General features: G+C 47.7%; 1 protein-coding gene across 5 annotated transcripts in view; it reads right to left on the bottom strand.

Moving 5' to 3' along the window:
- The window catches only part of Nav2 (neuron navigator 2), a 382,236-nt gene that overhangs the window by 36,292 nt on the left and 325,287 nt on the right, over positions 1-20,657 (bottom strand). For 2 of the 5 annotated variants that reach the window (XM_013502962.1, XM_005401717.2), the window contains 8 exons: positions 16,998-17,081; positions 16,499-16,610; positions 14,942-15,087; positions 12,383-12,391; positions 11,807-11,979; positions 4,017-4,170; positions 2,384-2,546; positions 1,590-1,690 (listed from right to left, as the gene is read on the bottom strand). In XM_013502962.1, the coding sequence (XP_013358416.1) occupies positions 1,590-1,690; positions 2,384-2,546; positions 4,017-4,170; positions 11,807-11,979; positions 12,383-12,391; positions 14,942-15,087; positions 16,499-16,610; positions 16,998-17,081 (942 nt within the window). Of the gene's footprint in view, positions 1-38; positions 1,691-2,383; positions 2,547-4,016; positions 4,171-11,806; positions 11,980-12,382; positions 12,392-14,941; positions 15,088-16,498; positions 16,611-16,997; positions 17,082-20,657 lie in introns of those variants that run through there. The other 3 variants (XM_013502960.1, XM_013502961.1, XM_005401718.2) reach the window with 2 other exon arrangements.

Genomic DNA, 20,657 nt, shown 5'->3' with positions numbered 1-20,657 from the left:
TTTTTGGTTTTTCTCTGGTACCAGGAACTGAACTCACGACCTTGCGCTTGCCAGGCAGGCGCTTTTTGCCGCTGAGCTAAATCCCCAGCCCCCTCGCCTATGCTCTTAAGGACAAGGTTACGGACGGGGTGGGGTAAGTGGAGAGGATAAGGCACAGGGCAGTTCAGCAAAATCAGCAAAGACCAGTGCTGCAGCAAGGTGACTTCACGTTTGCTTTGTGGCCTCAAGTAAGTGGTATTCGGGTCTTGAGTTTCTCAACTGTAAAATGAAGCTGATAACTTCTGGTCAGCCAACCTCCCCTGGATGCTGTTGTGATCCAGTAGGATGTAACTGGTGAAATTGTTGGAAATTTTGTAAATGCACAAGAATCGATGCCATTCCCAGGTGTCACCTGCATTTACTGTAAGGATGCTGCAGGAACAGAATTCTCCGGGACAGCCTGCCACTCCTCCAGCTGGGGTTCTGAGACTGGAGCTATGTGGTGTCTCTTTCTAGGCTAGATGACACTACAGCCCCAGATTCTGTTTTTCTCCCTTCTATGAGGCTAACAAGCCAGCCACACAGGACAAATCATGGCAGAGAAAAGCCTGCTTACAGACACTGTGTCTACGGGTACTGTAGGTTCCTTTGCTATGAGAAACTATACTAGCATATTGGCTAGAAATGCTAAGAAATAAAAAAAGCAAAAATTGAAGGAGATTTGAAATCATGACTCAGAGGGCATTTCCCACTTACATATTAAGCCAAGGTCACTGAGAGCATCTTTAGGATTTAATCTCTGACTAAGATGCAACTCTAGCTCCAGCCCTAAAATCTCTAGCCGTGGTCTCTGGAGCTCGGCACAGATTCCCAGCCTTGGGAACACAAGGTGCCCCACCAGCTCCGCTCAGCACCCCCCATGTGACCCCTGGGGTTGTAGGCCTCTCTCCACGGCCACTTTGTCAACGGCCTGGTGCTGCTGGCCAGCTGGGCTCAGTCAACTTATTTCTGTGTCTTTGGAGCTAAATGTGCTTAAACTGCCTTGGAAGTGCTTGGGGATATATTAACCTCAGAAAAGCCATCTTGAAGGATGTTAGTATCTGGTTAATTACAGGAAAGTGCAACATGTTTTTAGTGTGCTTTATTAGACTTTCAGCATGAGAAAAATGGAAATGCTGCCCGCTCATGTCAACTGTCAAAGGCCTGGCAGGGTGATGTACCAGCAGTCTCCGGTTATCCCAGGTTTTTCTTTCTATGCTTTAGTGAGCCATGGTCAACCCAGTATGATGCTATAATTGTTCTATTTTGTTATTAGTTATTGTCAATCTCTTAAATTTCCATATTTATGCATTATATTTTATCATAGATATATATAGGAATAAACAACACGTATGTAGGGTTTTGTACTATCCTTGGATTTAGGCATCTGCTGGAGGTCTGGGAGCGCGTCTCTGATGAATAAGGGGGGACTACTGTATTCAGAAAAGCATTAGTAGTATTTCTGAGTCACCTCAGGCTCTGAGGTGAAGCAGTGTTACGATGCAATCACTAAGCTAGGTAGTACTGCCTGGGGGAGGGACAGGCAGAGCAGGGAAAGGGATCCAACTAACCTCCTTCCACTTCATTTCCTCCTGAAAGCTGACAACTATCTTAACATGCCTGCCTCCTTCCTTCCGAGCCGAGCATTCACCAGTGTCATCCAGCAACATGTCTGCGAATGGAAAACATCAACAGCCTTAGGCACATGGGGACAGCAAAGCCGGCTTCCTGACACCCCCGCTGCCAGTGGGCCGAGCAGCGGGACAAACCAGGTGTCGGGGTGCGGGGGGGAGGGGAGGGAGGGCAGAATGGAGGATGATCACAAAAAACCACAGTGGACCAACCAAGGAGCCAGCGGGCTGACGATGTGTCTTGCCGAATGGATGTGTGAGGAGACTCAACTGAAACAATAATAGCAACAGCAGCATCATGGATAAAAAATAAAAGCATCAGCCTCGATATGCTCACAAAGAAAACCCAGGTTGTGGTCACTGATGATGGAATCCGTCCTGAAGCCAGGAAGGTCATGGGCCAAGTCACTGCCAGGTGGGGAGCTGCTGCCATGGGGTGTATGCAGCATTCCACTAGCAGGTGAGCCTCTTCAATGGATCAAACAGAACTCAGCGTGGTGGGCAAGGGGCTCCAAGCTCACGCTCGGAGAACTGGCGGCACTGGAGCAAAGCATGAGAGCGCTCTCACGGCTGGGCTCATGTTGGTAGCAGACGCACACCCAGACACACACACTCCAGTGCACACACGCCTGCTGCCTCTTGTCATCTGCTGATCTGTTTCTCCCGGGCTCCAGCCCCGAGACCAGAGTTCCAGCTGCAGGGCCCAGCCTGCCCCAGCGCTCTGAGCCACTCACCTAGGCTGGTCGACTCGGTGAGGTTCAGGCTGGGCTGGGAGAGGCCCAGCGACTGCCGGGGGGATGCGGAGATGGACACTTGGGAGGGTGCCCGGCTGCAGCCACTGCCCTGAGACTCTGACTTCAGCCGGTCGTTCTCAGCTTTCAGCTTCTCTATTTCACTCTGCAAAGAGGAGAGGCGGAAGCCCACTTAGTAGGTGAATGTAAAAGGAAAATGGAGCATCTAAAATTCCCTGCAGGAACCACGGGGCTCGCCCAGCCAAGGCAAGCGATGTGCACAGAAATTCTACTTTTGCTGTGTAGATATGCTTGGTAGGCGAGGCTCCATCCTTCCAGAGAACTGGCCTTTGAAAAGCAGCTCTTACAAACTTGGCTTTCCCAGAGGCTGTTTGAGCTTGCCAGGTTTCTTCACTGCAGTACTTCTCAGAGCCTTTCGTGAGCTGCTCTACTCTGTGAACCTAAGCGGACGCATATTTCCCAAATGCAGCTAATGAAGGAACTCTCCTTTCACAGATCCTCGCACGTATTCCAGGGATCCACTGTTGGGAAATGCTCTCCCCTTAGCATAGCCCACAAGAGTCCTTCATTCTGTGACTATTTATGAAGAACTTGGTGTGTGTAAGTGTTATGGTTGATACTTTGTGTCAACTTGGGGAGTCTAGAGGTTTGACTAAGTGACTCAGCAGGTCTGCGTCCTGGGGTGAAAAGAACATGCCCTGACACCTCTGGGATGTTGTTCATTGTGTCAATTTGAGAAATTTAAAAGGTTAACTATGTGACGCAGCAGGGAGCCAAGGTGCTTACTTTGTATTCATCCTGAGCCTGAGCAAGAGGAGGACATGAGTGCTACACGCCCCCTGGGTGAGGGTAGCCTGCTTACAATATAAGGGAGGGAAAGAGGCTTGCTCTTCTCTGCCACTCCTCCCTTTTGCACTTGTTGCTTTGTTGTTCCATTGCCAGGAACTGCTGCTTCTGCTGTGTGCCACTCTGCCTTGGAGCCAGCCAAGTATGGACTGAAACCTCCACAAATTGTAAGCTAAATAAACCTTTCTTTGTCTGGTATTTTGTCTCAGCAAGGAGAGCAAAGTTACCAAGACAGCAAGGCAGGTGCAATATCCAGAGAGAAGAAAAAACCTATCTCAGAAGACCTAGATGTCTTCTCCAGGACAGATGAGGGAAAGCCTGTAAGAACAAATCTACAGATATATTTGGGAGAGGGATTAATCTGCAGCTGCAGGACCTGCAAGGCTTTGCGCGGGCAGCAGTACCAGGCTGGGCTTTGGGAAGGGTCCGGCACAGAAGTGCCCAGGGCAAGCAGAGGGAGCAGCAGTCTGGCCTAAGCAGAGTGTAGGAAGTAAAGAAGGGGAGGGCAGGGTAGATTAGGAGAGAAAAGGACCCTGTAAAAGGTTTGACAGCCAGTGAAGGGGACCACACTGCAGGAAGCTGGGGCAGGATTACTCTTGGACTTTCATTGGACTGGTCAGAGGACTCTGTAGACATAGTTGAAAGAGAAAGAGGCTGAAAAAGCAGAGGGAGGCCCCCCAATTGTAATGTAGCTTTGGGGACTGGCAGCAAGCGGGCGCTGGGGCTCCTTCCTGGAAGACTGGGCTCCGTCCCTGTCCCAGGCTCTCACCTGCATCCTGTTCATGGCCTCCCGGAGCTGGTCCAGCTGGTGGGCAGAGCTGAGGGCTTCTAGGCGGATGTCTGTCAGCTTCATCTCCTTGTCTCTAAGCTCGTTTCGGAGCTGCATGACGGTCTCAGCCTCACTATCCATGCACTCTGAGATTCTAGGGAAAGGAAATGTTAGTGGCAACTGGGCCTCCGAGTTCATCTCCTTTCAGCCCCCTCCTGACCAGTGGTCCACTCCTTCTTTGCAGATTTGGCAATCGGAATGGCTGTCGTGTGCCTTTTGGCAAAATCCTAATAATCAAGGGGATAAGCAGGAGACAGCAAATGGGAGCAGCAACCTTTGGGGTTTGAATACCTTCTCCGTGTGTACACAGCTGGGCCCCTGTAATGACACCATGTGGCCTCTGAGGTCTAAGCTCATTCGAAGAATCAAGGTCAACTCTCTTGTTTTCAAGATTAGAAACTCCAAGGTTAAATAGCTCGGGGATGATTTGTGTTGACCCCAAAAGGAAAGAAAGCCAAAGCTCTGGGAAGAAGTTTATGCGTTTCTGATCTCACTGGACCTGCTTCCTACAACTCACAGCAAAAAGAAACATTTTCAGGGCTTAGAAAGCAGAAGACAATGTGACAAGGAAGCCAAAGTTCCATCTGTAATCCCTGTCACAGCTTGGCTGCTTGTCTTTCCTCTGCAGTTGTGCATGGGATTGAGGTGACCACAGGACTCTGCCGAGAAGCTCCTTCTGAAGAAAAGCCTGGGCTGGGCTCCTTTCTTGATAAGTCTGGGTTCTCTCTAAGACACCTGGCAGGTCAGTGCAAAAATGGAAGATCCCAAAAGTCATGATGAAATGCAGCATCCAAAAAAGATAATTCCTCTATTAAATTGTGATACATCACTAAGACAAACCCCTCCAGCCCATCAGACACCAGGAGATCTGTGTATAGTGCATAAACATGTAAAAATAGGTTGTATTTTACTCTATGTATGATGCTAATCAATGAAAACTTTAATTTATAGAAAAAACTTACCTGTGAACTTTACAGTCTGTTCATTTTATTTTATTTTTAATAAAAAGGGTTTTAAATGCTGTGCTGTCATTACTGGAAGCTTCTGTAGGACCCTGCCTGCCCTGTAACTATCCGCCTATGACCCGACAGGAAATACAGAAATTCTCCCATGTATCCAAGTAAAGTAGCTTAGCTAAACAAAAGGCTTTCATTACTTTTCTGTTCACAGTTGGAACTGCTTTTTAAGAATGTAACTTGTTTTTAGATTATGCTTGCATCTGTGACTTTAGCACCAGCCCCTGTGATGTTAGAGATTCTGGTTCAGGAAAAATCACTCCACCTCTTGCAGCAGAACCCTCTGTTAGTGATCACGCCCCTCTGTGCTTTCTGAAGCTTCTCCAACTTCCTCCCATGGGCAAAGAGAAGTGTACTGACAATTAGGTCACTCCTACCTACTCAGCTCCGGGAATTTATGTTGTTATTATACACAGTTATTTCAGGATAGAAGTTGGTTTCTTTCTTTTTTCTTTTTTTTTTTTTTTGCCAGATTCTTTTAAAAACATGTTTTAACAAATTATCCAACTTAAGTTTTTCATAAAATTAAACTTTTGTTAAGGTCAAATTTGTCTCTTGCAATGATGTGAGGAGTTGCCAAATGATTGAGATTATTTTAAAATGTTTTGTTCATATTCTTGTTTTATAATTAAAATATAGTCAGTGTAAAAAAAAATAAAAAAAAAAAAAAAAAAAGAAGTGCTGTGGACTCAAAAGATCATAGCATCTGGGGTATTGGGTGATCCAAACTAGAAAGCTTTGATGCTTACTGGACTGGAGATGGGGGAAAAAAAAAAAACCAATCCCAAAACCAGAAAACCCCAAGTTCATAAAGTTATGGCGCTGACGCTGATGATGCCTGAATGCAATGGGAGTTTGTGGTCACCACAGCAGGACCTCAAGAGTCTGCTCCAGGACCTCAAGAGTGGCTCTCTAAGACCCAAGTGTTGGATTTGAGGCCAAACTAAACCTGACCGGTAAAAACTAGGTGAGGGGGTGGACGTTTTAATTGTTAAAGGATAATAATTTACAAAACTATTAAAAGAGACATAATTGTATTTGGGGGGCAGAAAGAACTAGACGAAAATTTTAACTTGAACAGACAAACCTTTCTGGTCCTGCTTCCTTGACCTACATGTGATCTGTTTGGATTTAAGCGTGAAGCCACTTCTTAGTTTTAAAAGTTATCAGTGACCAAGGAAGCTTCTGAGCTTCAAAATCTTCTTGGAAAATGCAAGGCACTCCTGAAGGTGTCGTAATTCCTATTTCATACCCACAAGGAATGGAAGCTATTAGATTTAGGACTGAAAGGGCTAGAGATATAGAAATGCCTCTGGAATTTATATCGCACTCGCCCAACCGCTAACCCCAGCTCTTTGTGCTCTGAGTGGTCTGTAGTTTGCAAGTTGTATCTATAGAGCTGTGTTTTTGGGGGGCCTTGTAAGAACGGGTTCTTTCCTGAGGACCATAGCTTCCTAGTTTCAATGGAGTGGAACATCTGAACAAAACTCCACTGTGACACACCATTCTCAGCCAAGCCATGCCCTGGGCAGAGGGAGGAATCCACTCCATGGGACAGAACAGTCTTCTCGGGTCCTAGGGGTATCAGACTGGTCCACCCCAATGCTCCACAGGAAGCCACTCCATCCGTGTCACACTGTCTGTGCTTTTTCCCAAATATTTCCTCAGTACTTATCTGTGGATTGCATCACATGGGTTACTCTACAGAGCTTGGCCAATCAATAACTTTCCACAGATACTAGGGCCTGGGTGTCTGTCCACCTCAAAACTCATGGTGATTTTCTATCCCCAGAGCCACAGGTTAAGGCTATCTGGAGGTGGGGCCTTTGAGAGGTAATTAGCATTACATGAGCTCACTGGGAGTGAGGCCCAGTGATTGAATTTGTGTCTGTTTAGAGGAGGAAGAAAGACCAAGTGAGTAGGCTCGCTCTGGCTCATCATGGGATACCCTCCACCACATAGCAAAAACACCCTCACACCAGAACCGCAAGCTAAATAAACTTCTAGTCTTTATACATTACTGGTCTGTAGCTTTTTATTATAGCAACAGGAAATAGTCTAAGACAAAAGGGAAGCAAACTAAAATGAAGACAACTTGTGTTGGGATTATAAGAGTCTTCCAAAATCAGCTACCTGTGAGGGATGCCCTAAAACGCACAGCTGCTACAGAAAACAAGTTCTCTTGCAGCACTCTGAACTAGTTTCTAGTCCCTGTCCCTACTATCTAAGATAAAGCGTTCCCTTCCCCTTGCCTGACTCCTTTCCCATGTAGACCTATGCCCTGTCACCAATAGTTTCACTGCCCTTCACAGGTTACCTTCTGCTGGCTCCAGGCTTATTCTTGCATCCTTTCTAATGTCTGGTCTTATTAACCAACACACAGTAGGTGCTCAGCAATGTTTGCTGAATGCATGAACAACTGGGTTAGGCATTAGAAGCATATTCTTTTGTTCACTTTGTATACTACCAACTCCATGAAATATAATCATCTCCATTTCTAACATGGGGAGGCTGAGGCAGAGATATTAACATGCCCAAGGTCATAGTATTCAAGTATAACAAGGTTGGGATCAAACTTGGAAGGTACTGCTTAGCTCCTGCACTGTACCCAGTAGGCACTAAATACACATTGGTCCAGGTTTTGGACCACTGAGGCAAGTATGTGTTCCAGACCCTAACCTGTTATTCCAGCACGTTCCCACCGTCTTGTCCAGGGGCGGGGTTGGTGGCATACCTCATTTCAAACGCCTCCAGTGTGGGAAGCATCGCCTTCCCGCAGCTGCCATTCCTTTCGCCCACGGGGTGGGGAATTCTCTAAGCCCAACTCCTCTGCCTTTGGTTTCTTCTTTGAACTCCCTCTCTCATCTAGATTTGCACATTCTTACAAACCTTTCAAGGTTGGAAAGCAGCATTTGCTCTCAGCCCACCCTTTGGAAAACTTGACCAAAAACAAACATCTCCAGTGTCCACGGAGACTGTGGAATGTAAGAAAGGAGCTTGGGAGCCAAGAGCCTACCCTGCCCCATCCCTACGGGAAAAGTGGTTTGGGAGGAGCATCCTTGCTTAGGGGCCCATACAGCAGAGCGCATCACCACCACTCTCCTCTCATCTGACCTGGCCACCCAGGGCATGTGGCTAACTTTCTAGTTCAGCCTCCAAGCAGTTTCTTTTCTCTCCTCCTGGGTGTCTTTCCGCCTTGCTGGCTGCTCTAATTTCTCTTCCGCAACTTCAAACATCAGCAGGCCCCAGAGCTCAGTTCTTGTCCCTTTCTTCCTCCTCATCTCCAGCCCCTTGGAGAACTCCAGTTTCCCAGCTTTCAGTATCACCCAGGAGCCTGTGCCACCCCAACGATGCCTCCTAAAGCTCCAGGCAGGTTGGCTGCTACATATGAGTATCTGCTGAGCATCTCGATCTTATTGTGGCAATGCCAGAGCTTCAGATTCCGAACACTCCCAGCTGGGCCTCCCATCCAACCCGGGTAGCCAAGCTGCAAATCTAGAAACATCTAGGATTATTCTTCTCTTTTCTCATTCTACACATCTGCTGTACTACCATGTACCTCCAGCTTTTCTTCCAGAACTAAATTCATCAAGGACTCACCAATACCGTCATTCATTCATACCACCAGATAGTTGAGTGCCTCCAAACCAATATGGTACCCACCTCATGGCACTTTTAGGAGTAGGGTGAGGGACAGAGAATCAAATACCAATGAGAATTTATACATCAGATGGTAAGACGTGCAGTGGTAAAAAATGAAGCAGCGGGGAAAGGGCTAGCAGGCAATGCTGGGTTTTGCTGGGTTTACTTTATCCAAGGTGGACAGGCCAGGCCTTCATAAGGCCACACTGACCTGACAATGTGACTGTCCAGAGGGGCAGTCCGTCAGATCATGGGCACGGCAAGGGCAGAGGATGTGAGGTGGGAGTCAGGTGTTCAAAGAACAGCTGGTAGCCGGAGTGGCAAGAGCCGTGGGAAGGGACTGGCTACACCTTCCTTTCCTTCACTCTTGCTCCTTATGTTCTTGTCCACAGAATACTCTTTCAGATGACCTCCCCTCTCTGCTCAAGACTCCTCGTGTCAACCCTCTGCATATCAGCTCAGGAGCAACTTCCCTTTGACCGCAGAGCCTTGCATGCTGTGGGCCCTGCTTTTGCTGCAGCCTCTCTTCCTTCCATTCTGTCGCTCAACCACCCGGTGACAGGCAGGCTGGCCACCATTCTGTCTCAGACAAATCCACCCAGCTTCCACTCATGGATCCTTGTGCTGTTTGGGAGGCTGATCCGTGCCACCAAAGCCCATTTCCTCCTTCACCTCCTCCCCCGCAGATGGCCCAGCCCTCAGGCCTGGTCAGTGGACTGGGAAGAAGCCCTAGGCACCTCTTCCAGGCCTCGCCTGTAAAACCCTCCTACAGATCTTCCCCACTTCCTCCCCTCTCCTGCCCTGGGTGGAAACAGAGCGCCCGACAGAACACCCAGTCAGGGTAAGCCATCTGCTGACTAGGAGATCCACACTGGGTTTGGAGCAGGCCAGAAATAAACAGTGTTAAGTAAAGCCACTGAGCTTGTGATCGAGTTTGTTACTGCAGCTAGGGTTACTGACCAGAACGAAGTGGTGGTTCCTCCCTTATAAAAATCTCAGCTGAAATGTCACCTCAAGGGGGCCTTTCCTGACCGCAGCATCTCAAGTTGCTGCCAAGTACTTTGGATCCAAGCACCATTTTCCTTCAAGCATTAACCCTTTGTGCTACCTGACTGTTCCAGTTTTTTTAGGATTCTCCATTTAACATCCACCTCTGACCCCCGGCATACAGTGTCAACCAGAGATGGAGCTTTCTTAGTCCCAGATGCTGTTGGAACAGAGCTAGGAAAGGTGCGTGACAAGGAGTGGAGGCTCTGGAGTGGAGTGAGTAGCACTGTCTCATGTCCCCAGTGGTCCCTACTCTCCCCAGGGTTAACATCCTCCTTAGACTCTGCAGGACACAGGCACATGGTGCTCTGCTGCATTGGCTATGCAACGCAGAGTTCAGATCAACATACCAAGAGATGATGGGTTCCTTTTTCTTCTTGTCAGGGAATGAGTGAAGCGGAATGCCTGGGATGGAGGATGGCCAATATAGGATCTGCCTTACGTTTACTTGTTGGGCGCATGGTTGAGCAAGGAGGACTCATATTCTCCACTATTCGTGCAATCTGTCATTCCAGAAAACATGAGGCACTCCAGGGACAGACTGGGGTGCAGGCTTCAGAGTTCTGTTTCCTTTCTCTCCTCACAAAGATGTATCCCCTCCCATAACAGAGATACACATTCCCGTGGCCACCCTCTTAGTACACTGTACCCTAACCAAGGGGGAGCTGATTGTCTCCACACAATGGTGACCCCAGGTGGTCATCCTTCACTATGGGGTCGTGGGGATGGATTCCACTCTTCCACTTCCTGTCTTCCATGCAGTTGGTGTGTCACAAAGACCTGGCCTCTGGACAGTATGATCTTCCTTGCACTTCTGGGACCCATTTAGAAGGCACCTTGGCAGGGCTTGGGCACTAGTGCGGGCTGCTGCCCTTAGAGGCCTGGCTGGGTAAGCAGACATAGGGTTGCCTCTATGAACAGAGCCTCCAGAGAAGGAAGGATGACAGAATGGGAAGATGGAGGCCCTGAGTCATAGTACCTAACTTGCCTCTCTCAAGCATCCAGTGAAGTAGATGCAATCACCTCCATGTTAACCAACAAGGAAACTGGGATTGATATCACCAATCTCTCTCTTCTCTGGCTGGTCACTTTCCTCGCAGACTACCTGTGATCTGGTTCATCACAGATGATTCTAAGCCCAGCAGAGGACCAAGGTCTCACATGGAGTCCAGCCCCTCTGGGCAGAGGCAGCCTTTCTCTCTGCTGCAGCGAGCCAGGTGTGCCATGTTTTGAGTGGACACCAGGGACCCCATCCACCCACACCAAGCCATGCCTGCTCTTGGCACTAGAGCCAGGGCCTTTCCGGGCCTGCATGAGGTCTGAAGCACAGTAAGAAACTGGGAGCAGGATGGGCAAGGGCAGATGGCTCTTCTCCATGTCACTATAGCCCGGGGGATAGCACCCAAACACCCTATGTCCCTAGAGAGAGACATACAAGCTGCTATCTGAAAGTAAATTCACTAGAATGAATCATTTTACAAAATAGACACTCCTCTGGTAAAGAGGACTATCCCTAAATCTCTCTAGTTTTTAAAGATCTAATTTCTGACATCAAAGACTTAACAAATTTTGAACAAAGAAGAAAAGTGTAATTACGTTTCGCCACCCAAATGAGCCAGAATTTCGTCAAAAATTGCCAACACTCCTAGCACAATCTCTCCCTCATGGTAAATGGTTCTGGCTCTTTTATATCAATTTATCCTGTTTGATCCTTAGGATAAGGGGACAAGATCCATGATCCCACTTTGCCATGGCAAGAAATGCAAAGCTAAGTAATTTTAAGGCTGGCTACTCATCCCAGGCACCAATAACACCATACTATAAACCTGAGTTTCCTTTTTCACTCAACCTTCCCGTTCCTCAAACATGGGGAAACTAAGCAAAGTCCCATTAAAGTAGAACATGAAAGGTCCCAAAGAGTTGACATGTCATAACAGGACTCCCAGCCATGCGTGTCTGGAGAGGCTTCTTATGGGGGCTATAGACATCATGTGACAGATAGAGTGACCCAATGGACAGACTTACAGAGAATTGGAGTGAGAATTCCTTAGCAGAGGAGTGGATCCTGTGGACCCATTATGTGGTAACTTTGGCGAGGAAGGCAAAGAAGAATCCGTCATCTCCTCGATGTCCGAATGAGAGGATGCCGACTTAGGGGACTTCTTCTTCCCAAAAGCTTGCTTGAAGGAGCTGCGCAACTGAATATATGATGAGATTGTCAGCCTCGCAGGAGCTGCACCAACGCTTAGGCCTTGGCTAACCAGAGACATGCATATAGAAGAGCTATTATTTCTCCCAACTCCCCCAGCAACGGAACAGGCGCCCACAGCTCTCTGGAATCAGTGCATTAAGGGAAGAAGAGTTATCCGGTGCTGACAGCTCAGAGGACTGGACCTGTGGGTAACATTCCATGCCTACTCTGGGTTCAAGACTAGATGCCAACAGCAAGACAGAGCCTGGCTCAGCAGATGGGTGTCGGGAGGATGAGGTTAACAGCAACAAAGCAGGATGCGCAGACAGGGTGACAGGTGCCAGGACGAGGTTAGTCATATCAATGGATGGGTTAGCTTGGTATCTGATAGGAAAGTTGGTCTCGCTTACCTCATTGACCTGCCAGAGAAAACGCAAGCAAAAAATGGGGAAGGGGAAGGAAAAAAGACAATTTTTAACAGAGAAAGCCAGTGACGGAAAGCTTTGGACTTTTCGGACGCAACATGGCTAACAATAAACACCAGGCACAGAGGAGCTCTCCAGGAGGCACCGGGACCTTTACAGGCAAGTGGCAGCTCCCTCCAGCATGAGATGATGGGAAGGGCAGGCCCTGGAGTCCCGACGATCTGGGTCCTCCCTGCCTTACTGAAGCAGCTGCCCCACCTTCTGAGCTTCTCTCCCTCTCTCTGGCTCTTACCAGTCAGCTCTTGGTGCCTGAGTTTGGAGCAGGGGTGGGGCTTGCCTTCTGTTCTGAGAAATGGCAGCCTCACGGCTGTACTGGCCCCAAAGGGCTGTACAGCTGTTTGCCATCTCTACCAAGGAGCACCCACTGCCCTTGGATAGAGAAGATAATCTGGTAAGCAGGGAATTAGCCATCTTGCTCATCAAAATATGGACAGTCATTTAAGATTTTTTAACCATATTAGAAAAAAGGAATTGGTATAATTTCCTCAAGCCGTGAGATAGACCTGAAAATTCTAAGAACATAAAGAATTAAATGCAATTCTCTGCTACGCATGGTGGAGCACACCTATAATGCCAGCTCCTTGGGAGGCTGAGGTAGGAGGATGGTTAAGTTCCAGGTTGGCCTAGGCAACTGAGTAAGACTGTCTTTAAAGAAGAAAAAGGAGGGGCTGGGGATTTAGCTCAGTGGCACAGGGCCTGCCTGACAAGCACGATGTCGTGAGTTTGATTCCCGGTACCGGAAAAAAAAAAAACCGAAGAAACCAAAAACAAAAACAAAGAAGAAAAAGGAAAAAAAGCAATCCTCTGAAAGCCAGGGCATGTATTTTTCTAAGCCAAAAAGATAATATCTTGTCTGGAAGAAAGGTCTTTAAAAAAAAGTAATTTCCTTTACCGAAAGTCTGTTTTCCTTCTGAAAATATATTTTAGGGATTTTCTTAGCTGGTGAGAAATTCAGACAATGGGTCATTTGCCAAATTGATGGGATTTTTCTCCCATCAGTGGGTTTCATCTCTAACTGCATGTCCAGCTTGTGGGAAAACTTGTGGGAGAACCTAGACCCTCTTGCTCTCTTGTTTTCTACGTCTGGCCGAATTTCCAGAGTGTAGTCATAGCAACGGAAGGGTGGATACCACACAAGCCAGCAAACTCAATCTTTGCCCCTACCTCCGCTGAAAGGCCAGGTGGAAGAGGAGATTATGAAGATTAGGCAGAATTAAGCTTTGGGAAAAGCTGAGAATGCCAATTATCCAACTCCCTGATTTCACTGATAACCAAGAGTCTGGAAGTAACGTAAACAAGTTTTATTGCTTGCCTGGAAGAAAAGAGATGACCGAGACTTTTCATAGAAACTAATTTTCTCTCGTCCTCTCAAAAATCAAATCAGACTATATTTCTTCACTGCATAGGAGAAGGCAGCGTGAGTTAATCCTATCTATTTAGCCATAGCAATTGGGTTGACTAAGAGCTATTCATTAGTAACTTAAAGAAAAAAAAAATCAATCAGAATGAGAAGGTCACACTGAGTTGGCTTTTAATTTGCCTCCAAAGCCAATGATCGATAATGAAAATCACTCAACTCCCAACTCCTCTATCGCTCGACCTCGCCACCCATCCAAGACGGCACAGAATGAGTGGGAGGGGTATGGAATGAATGAGGACACTGAAGCCACTATGAGAACACAGTGCTGTCGGCGTTGGCGGAGGGGGTTCTTTGAGCACTGGATAACTTCAGGTAACTGGGGGTGTCCCTGCTTTCAACAGCAAGAGCAGCACAAGGCAGCGCTCCAAAGCCCCGACAGCAGGACTAGCACCTGGACTGGGGGTGGAATGTTCCTAGGACCCTGGGCGCAACTGTTTAAAGCTGCCACATAGAAAATCAAGCAGCTTGCCGGGATGAAGGACACATGGAGAAACACTCCAATGGAGACTGCTTCTATTAAGCTCTCCATTTGGGGGTAGGACCCCAGGGTTAGCACCATCTCCAGCTCCTAACCTTGGCATTATGAAACTTTCATTTAGACGACATGGTTAAAAAATTTCCCCCAGAGCTTGCTTTGATGCTATCTTAGGCAACTGTATAAAAAATTAAAGATGCTAGTGAAGGATGGGATGACTACTGATTCATGCTCAAAAACCACTTTGGGAACTAAGTACAAAGAGGCCACTTAGGAGTCGCTGTTCTAGGACTCTGCAGCCAGCATAGATGAGGAAGAGGTAACACGCACATGAAATGAAAGGTGAGCACCTCACAGCAAGTCTCATGAAAGGGAAAAGCTACAGGTGGTGGTTTCGTCATTCCTCGTGTTTTGCTGGGCATAACATTGCTTTTACTAAAAATCTATCAGCAACCATTTCTGTGGATCTGTTTCCAAAGGTCTGTGGCTCTGAGGTGAGGTAAGAGGCAACCTGGGCTTTATCCCGGGGACACTGGCCCTGCAGTGGGCTGTCACTGGTACCCTGGGGAGTGTGTGGACGGACGCTCACCCAGTTCTTCCTCTTCTTTTTCTTCGAGTCGCTCTCGATGTTGCTGCCCACGCTGGAGTGGCTGGTGGCGCTGTTGATGCTGGAGACACTGTCGGAAGAGTGCTGTCTGCGGATGCGGAGGTCTGCAGCCTGCGAGGTGCCATTTCCTGGGGAGTGAGGCAAGGCGGGTGACCACGTGCTGACTTGGGCCCAGTCCCTTCTCTTGGGAAACCACCCCAGAAATGGAACCCATGTATCTGGGGACCCCTAGCTATGTTCCACTGAGACATCCATCACCTGATACCCACTGCTGGCATCTAAGTCTGGAAGTAGGGGACTGCCATTGTCCTCTTTGGTCACTTAAATGGCATCTACCTCTTCCCACCTTGCTAAACATAAGTTAAGGGAGCCATAGAAAAGAGTGTCTCCAGCTCCAGGCTTTTAAGCTGTACACAGGCAGGAAAGTGCGATTCTGAACTGAAGTAGCAATCACCTTTGTTGTCAGCCCCGTCTACCTGATCCTTTTCTCTCTTTTGCAGTGCTGGTATGCGACCCAGGGCTTCATGCCTATGAGGCAGGTGCTGTGCCACTGAGCCACACCCTCAGGCCTGCTCCTTTGCTGTCTTGCTCCTGGCCACGCTTGCCTCTTGCAAGCAGTCAGCCCATCTCAGTGCAGGACCTTCCATGTGCTGTTCCTGCTCCTTGTGATTCTCTTCCCTCTACTCTGTCTGGCCAGCTCTTGCCAATCCTTCCGGTGTCCATTCTACCCTCACTTTGTGTAGGAGGTCCAATATCAGGAAGACCAGGGACACTGAACACACCAGGGATTCCTGAACTAACTGCACTTCCCTACTGAGGATGACACGGTACCCAGAGCTGCATCCTGAAGAGCGCCGGCTTCAGAGCCAAGCGCACTCAGGGACTAGTGCCACTGAAGTTTCCACTCCTCTCCGACCTCAGGAGGCAACTGTCCACCCTGAAACTCAGGCCTCTCATCAGTGCAATGAGGCAAGAACTAGGGTGACACACACTCGGTTGTTGTGGAAGGCAGGTGAGGTAATAAATGAAATAACAAAAGCAGCAGGGTGCTTAGAGCACAGGCTAAGCGTCCTGCAGTGCTAGCTACCGACAGTGCCCTAGGTCTGTTTTCTATTGTTCATACTGTCAGCACAGGAGGTACCTCAGCTGCACGTCCAAGTTATTTTTAACCCCAACTAAAGACAAAACAATTTATTCAGACAAGGGTTTCAGGATACGTAAGAGTCCTGATGGACCCACTTCGGTTTCTTCCGTGTCAGCATGTAAATACGGAAGCACGAATGAAGTTAAGGGCTGTAATACACTTTGACACTCTACCAACAGAAGTCTATACTTCCCCTCTCTTTTGCGATATTGCGGAGAAGATGAGCTAGCCACCTTGGTGGAGGCCAGACAGAACCCAGGGTAAGGTGCTCCTTTTCCAGGACCTGCCCTACAATTCAGAGGTGGATTCCGGGACCAGGCCCTCCAGCAGGGAGGTTGCATCATGCACTGCCAAGGACACCAGGTGCTCTGGCTGAAAGCCGTTTCTTACTTTACCTTTGCAGTTGAGCTCAGGAGTGTTAATTACTCCGTTAATGGCAGCCTGGGCAGCTGCGTTCTGTTTCTTTAGCAGCTCGATGGTTTTTCTTAATTCATTCAGTTCTGAATCCTGAGGAGGAGAAAGAAACGTTGATCCCCCCAAATCCATTTTATACAGAGCTGTATGGACCTCCAGGGAAGGACAACTTGGCTTCAACAGAGGAGGGGAGGGAGGAAGGAGCTCAGCAGGCCCTTCATGTCCTGCATGAGGCTGGACCAAAGTGGGACCAACCTTCAGTGCCTACAGCCTATAGTAACACAGAAGGAGTGGAATGGGACCACAAGGCCGGCCCTTGGTGCCTTTACCATCACTCAGTGTTTACTCAACAGATCTACTCTTGACAATTAAATTCACTAGCCCAAGAAGCATGTTAAGATCTACATAATTATGTGACGTGAAAATGCATAATATTTTGGGGTTTGTGGTGAACTCCAAGAGGGGAAGCCAAGGCCTTACCTTCTGCTCGGCTGTCATGGTCAGACTCTGGAGCCTGATGGTCATGTTTCCAAGACTCTGTTCAAAGGCTGCCACAAGGTGGGCCTGGAAGAGGAGCAGGTACTCGGTTAGGTTACCCCGTGCAGCAAGAATGCCTAAAAGATGCTTGGTCTTCAAGACAGGGAAACCCTTCCTGGGACCCCTCCATCTGGGCCCTGCCTGCTTCTTCGGGGCTTCTTGCATTCCCCTCCCACCACCCTTTGGGATTATTTGCTCCTGCTTTGACTTCCTCCACACCCTGTGGTCCTTACTACCTCAGGCCCCTGGGCATCCTTTTCCCTTCTACCCAGCTGCTCTTCCCTCCCGGCTAAGTTTTATGCATCTGCCTTAAGAGCCCTCTGCTAAGGCCTTCGTGACACCCCAGGCCTGGACTGGTTCCCTCCTATTCATTCTCTCTCCCACGTCTGTGAGACTGTAGTTAAAAATACACATGGTCTTGTGAGTGCAAGTTTATGTTTGTGTTCTCTGCCACACCGTGGGATGATCCGTTGTTCAGCAAGCAACAAGCTCGCACTAGAGGTTCATTGTGAGCATGTTTGTAGAATGAACGAACAAGTGGGTGGCATATTTTGCTTGTTAGAATCCCAGTTAATAACAGGCACTGCAAGGCCCATCTGCTACCTCCCTGGAGAAACCTCTCCTGGTTGCCCTGGGGAGATACAACTTCCCTGCAGGCTCCCACACACTATGTACACATCCGTTAGAACACACCATCCATGCACCCTGATTTTATACATCATTAGGATGCTTAAAAAAGGTTACCAATTATAATTAAAATATGCACCCATTTTTCAAAGGAGTTAGAACATGGGGGGAAAAAAAGTCATGTGTTTTAGAACTGAGAAATATGGCATTTTCCTTCTCTGCCAGTTCCCTTTCCAGGGCAAGAGGGAACTTTGTGTTCCAACCCCAGGCCTTCTACCCAGTATACAGAGTAATAAGTGTGAGGTGGATTCTGCTAATATCATTAAAACCAAGAATAAGCTCCAGTGAGGCGTGGTGGTACACACCTGTAGTCTCAGCACTCTGGGAGACTGAGGCAAGAATACTGTAAGTTTGAGCCCAGCCTGGGCAACTTAGTGATTTACTAAGACCCTGCCTCAAAATAAAAAATAAAAAAGGGCTGATGCTGTAGCTCATTGATAAGGTCCAAGGTTGAATCCCTAGCACTGAAAAAAAAAAGCAAAACTAACCAAGAATAAGGAAAGGATGCTTTTTCAAATAGTCACACTAAGGAATTTCCATTAGCTGCCAGGGATATAGGTTAGCGGCACAAGTGCCTGCCTGGCAAGCATAAGGTCCTGAGTTCAATTTCCAGAATCAAAAAAAAAAAAAAGACTCCATTAGCTAGCCTGGATCATGTATCCGTCCGACTCTAACTTTATAATGGAACAGTGGCAGGTCCTCTAGGGACAGGCAGCTGGGCAACAGACACGACGGGCCAGCAGACCTCACATTTGATGAGGGCCAACACCGGGTCTCCCTAGCCCTCCTGTGCTCCCCCGCTGCTGGTGAAGGGTAAGCAGGGCGGGTCAGTGGCAGCTCAGTCTGAGGAAGCATCTGATGAGAGACTCGGAAGCTCTGCTTACTGGATTTCAGCAAACAGAGATGGTTGAAGCTAAGAGATAAAGATAGTCTTATGGTTTAGGCCTGGGGCGTCCCCCTAATGCCTCGTGTGTTCTGACAGTGATTGGATGGTGGGGCACTAAACTGCACGTGCCAAGCGTGCTGCCAGGCAGTGAGGCATGGCTGGAGGAAGTGGCCTGGCAGGGTCCAGCTCCTCCCTTCGCTCTCTGCTTCCTGGTTGCCTTGATGTGAGCAGTGTTCCTCTTCCCAGGTCCTTCCACCCTGCTGCTTGCACTGGACCGACTTAACCACAGACTGAAAGGTGGCCAAAATAAACCCTTCCTCCTTTAAGTCTTGGGACCCAGCAATGAGAAAGCGGCTAAGACAGCTAGGATCCGCTGCTGGGATGAAGCAGGGCCACTTGTAATAGAATGGGAACCTTCCCATGACTTTTTCTGGCTGCATTCTAGCCCTCTACTAAACGTGGAGAAAATGCCTCTATATTTTAAATAAAGAGACATGGTTTGGTTTGCAGTGGAAAACATGGTAACACCAAAGCCAGTCAATTCAAGAGTCGCACAGTTAACTAAGGAAATGGTCAGGACACAGTTGTCTAACATCTTCCACCCTTGCAAAGGAACAAAGGGTTTAAGGCAAATGAGTGGATTTCCATGGATTTCAACTCCGCATTTGATTGCCACCCACGATTCCGTTGTGGGCTTTCTCTTCAGTTAAAAACAAAACCAAAAGCTGACCCCAGGAAGACTGTCCCTAAGAAGGTGTTTATGTAAGCTCTGAAAGAAACCACACTTGCTCCACAGAGCTGCAGGATCCCATTCTGCTGGCCAGCGAACGGGCTGCCTCTGTGTCCAGAGAGCGATTACGCAAATACGAGAGGAGAGGCGAGCTGAGTGTGGTTGGGAGCCACACAACAGTCTTCTCATCAAGCGCATTCTCACATTCCCAGGGAAAACAAACACGAGCGGTATGGAAACACCAAGGGAAGGTGGCTTTGAGTAGTTTGTCTTAGAAAAACAAACACAGCCTGCTCTTCGAGAAAGGCAGCAGACAATAAGACATGTTAGTGCTGCCGGTGGTGTGCGGTAAGACTAAATATTTACTTTAAAACAATACCGGATTCAGTGGCTTTTATGAGGAGCAACACTCTTTGGGACTAATACAAGAGATCTCACTGTGATTCCTCTGGAATAGAGTAGAGCTCCGAAGGGCCTGGGTAAGCCTAGTTTTGGTGGCGGATTTAACCTAGGTTGACTGTGAAGTAAGAGGATTACTACTTGTCGATTAGTAAAGGGCTGCAACTGACACCTGGTGCTCTTAGCTAGCACCGCCCACAATCACCTGGAGGAGGTTACTGGCAAACCTTGTACATTTGGGTCATACCCAGGAGACCCTAGTTCATTGGATCTGTTGTTGGCTCAGAGTTCAAATGCACATATTTGGTTATCCAGATAAACAATCTAACCCCCAGATCCCTTCTGCTATTTTAAAAATAAGATCTATGCTTCAGAATTCAGTTCTCACTTCCACTCCTAAAGTCCTGCTGACAGCAGCATTACTGACAGCAGAAGGAAAGAAATAAAAGATCACAAGAGTTTCCTACAACAACCATTGAGAATTATTGAATGATTATTCAATTGGTCACTCAAGTATAGTTCTATTTATATTCTTTAGATGCCACTTTGAAGATACCTAAGTATAGTACAACAACTATTGATAATCTCCTACCTCTTTTGTCTGTAACTCACTATCATTTGTCTATTTGTTTTCCTGAGAAACTATCTTATAGATAACAATATGTAAAACAATAACCATTGATAATTTCCTACCATTTTGTCTGTAATTTGGTAAGCCCCTCCTATTATTATGTTATCCTTCTTTTACTCTTTAAAATTAAAAAAAAAAAAAAAAAAAGATCACAAGACACAGTAACTTTCTACGTTAGGGTTCTGGGGGAAAAGCAGATTTCCAGAAAAGCAAGAGAACCTAGGCAACATGGTTTCCTCGAGTAGATTCAGGCTTACGCTGGGAGTTACC

The sequence above is a fragment of the Chinchilla lanigera genome, unplaced genomic scaffold, assembly GCF_000276665.1.
Source record: "Chinchilla lanigera isolate Chin_1 unplaced genomic scaffold, ChiLan1.0 scaffold00075, whole genome shotgun sequence".
Classification (NCBI taxonomy): Eukaryota; Metazoa; Chordata; class Mammalia; order Rodentia; family Chinchillidae; genus Chinchilla; species Chinchilla lanigera.
This window is presented reverse-complemented; position numbering and strand designations above follow the sequence as displayed.